The sequence below is a fragment of the Aplysia californica genome, unplaced genomic scaffold (genome assembly GCF_000002075.1).
Source record: "Aplysia californica isolate F4 #8 unplaced genomic scaffold, AplCal3.0 scaffold00751, whole genome shotgun sequence".
NCBI classification, from domain to species: Eukaryota; Metazoa; Mollusca; class Gastropoda; order Aplysiida; family Aplysiidae; genus Aplysia; species Aplysia californica.
In genome coordinates this window covers 27,738-29,585 of record NW_004798021.1, presented here as the reverse complement: position 1 = coordinate 29,585, position 1,848 = coordinate 27,738, and the positions used below count along the sequence as shown (strand labels likewise).

Genomic DNA, 1,848 nt, shown 5'->3' with positions numbered 1-1,848 from the left:
CACTCCCTCCTCCTCCTCAGCAGCAGCAGCAGCAGCGGCTGAATCCAGCTACCACAACACCTCCTCCTCCTCCTCCTCCTCCACTCCCCTGCAGCCTTGTGATGTGGACCTCATCCTGCCTCTGTCGGAACCCTCTCATGTGATAAGACAGCCCACCCCAGGCAACAGTCGGGCCACTGTCGTCAAAAACGACCTGCAGAGAAACGTGAATGACGATGTGACGATCGAATCTCGCCGCCGTCAGGAAGAACGTTCTTCTTCGACATCTGAGCTCGGCTGTGCAGACAACAGCGGCAACAACAAACTGAACAGTGAGCGGGAGAGAAGGAGCGGTGTGGGAGGAGGCGGGGGCGATGCAGATGTTGTGGGGACCGGGAAGGCGGGGTCTGTGTCGTTATCATCATCGTCATCGGGCAACAACAAGCTCAGCCACGCCCCGTCGTTGTCCTCCTCCTCTTCTCTGTCCTCGAGTGGTTCGGAGGACAAGCAGCTGAGTCCGCTGGAGAGGGGGGAGGTGGAGCCCATGGAGAAGCAGGATAGAGAGAAGGAGGTGTACAACTGTGATAATAACGAGGATGACCATGTATTAAGTAAAAACCGCTTCCCATCTTCGTCTTTGTCTTCTACTGCTCCAGACAGCAGCTTCCAAGGAAGCAGTGGCTTCGGCAGCTCACAGTTTGGCGACAAACTTCTCGACGAGGAGGACGATAACTACCGGTACGATGACCCTGAGGATTACGACGAGGACTTGGGCGGGGGGAATCTTGTGATTGACACTAGCCCGGACCTGGGCTACACAGACATGGAGGCGGTGGACTGATCACGTCGCAGCTGTCTCTGGGGGGGAACATACTACAACACACATGACATATATCGTCAGGGGAACGCACAACAGGGGAAACACACAGCAACACTGTCAGGTCCTGTGGAGAACACACAACAACACATGACATACACCGTAAGGGGAACACACAACACATAACATGAGGTTACATACACTGTTAGGGGAACACACAACACGTAACATGAGGTTACATACACTGTTAGGGGAACACACAACACATAACATGAGGTTACATAAACTGTTAGGGGAACACACAACACATAACATGAGGTTACATACACTGTTAGGGGAACACACAACACATAACATGAGGTTACATACACTGTTAGGGGAACACACAACACATAACATGAGGTTACATACACCGTCAGTGGAACACATAACATGAGGTTACATACACTGTTAGGGGAACACACCACACATAACATGAGGTCACATACACCGTCAGGGGAACACACCACACACACACACACTACACATGACATACACCATACAACACATGACAAACACCATCAGAGGAACACACAACAACACTGATATACGCAGTCAGCAACATGTTCACATCTACTAAGCCCAAACAGCTAAATTTTTCAGGAGAGATATAAAAACTGTTTCATTCCTTGAACAATTTACATGCATTATGTTGGCTATCTTTGCTTGCTTTTTTCAACATTTAGAAATTGAATTTTGTCAAAATATTTCTTGAGTAAAAGCACGCCAGGTATACCAGGGATTAAGAAAAATTAATGAAATTAATTAAAGAGATTAATGAAAAAACCCAAACCAACTCAAAATTTGGGACTTACTACATATGAACATAAAGCTGATGACAGTTCTCTCTGACTCTTGTACAGTAACCCTCCCTGCCCCTCCCCAGGCCCTGTTTTGTGGTTTCCTATTTACTGATATGTTATGTTGAGTGGCCATAGTTAGAACAGTGTGACAGTGCTGGGATCTGTCCACTGATTATGATTAGTCTCTCTCTTTCACTCTTTTAAACCAAA

General features: G+C 47.7%; 1 protein-coding gene across 1 annotated transcript in view; it reads left to right on the top strand.

The window, feature by feature from the left end:
• LOC101845724 (ubiquitin carboxyl-terminal hydrolase 19) overlaps positions 1-1,621 on the top strand; it is a gene marked incomplete in the record, with an annotated part of 27,467 nt that extends 25,846 nt beyond the window's left edge. Inside the window, 1 exon segment of the mRNA XM_013088494.2 lies at positions 1-1,621. Coding sequence (XP_012943948.1) covers positions 1-820 — 820 coding nt within the window.
• Positions 1,622-1,848: the final 227 nt, after the last annotated feature.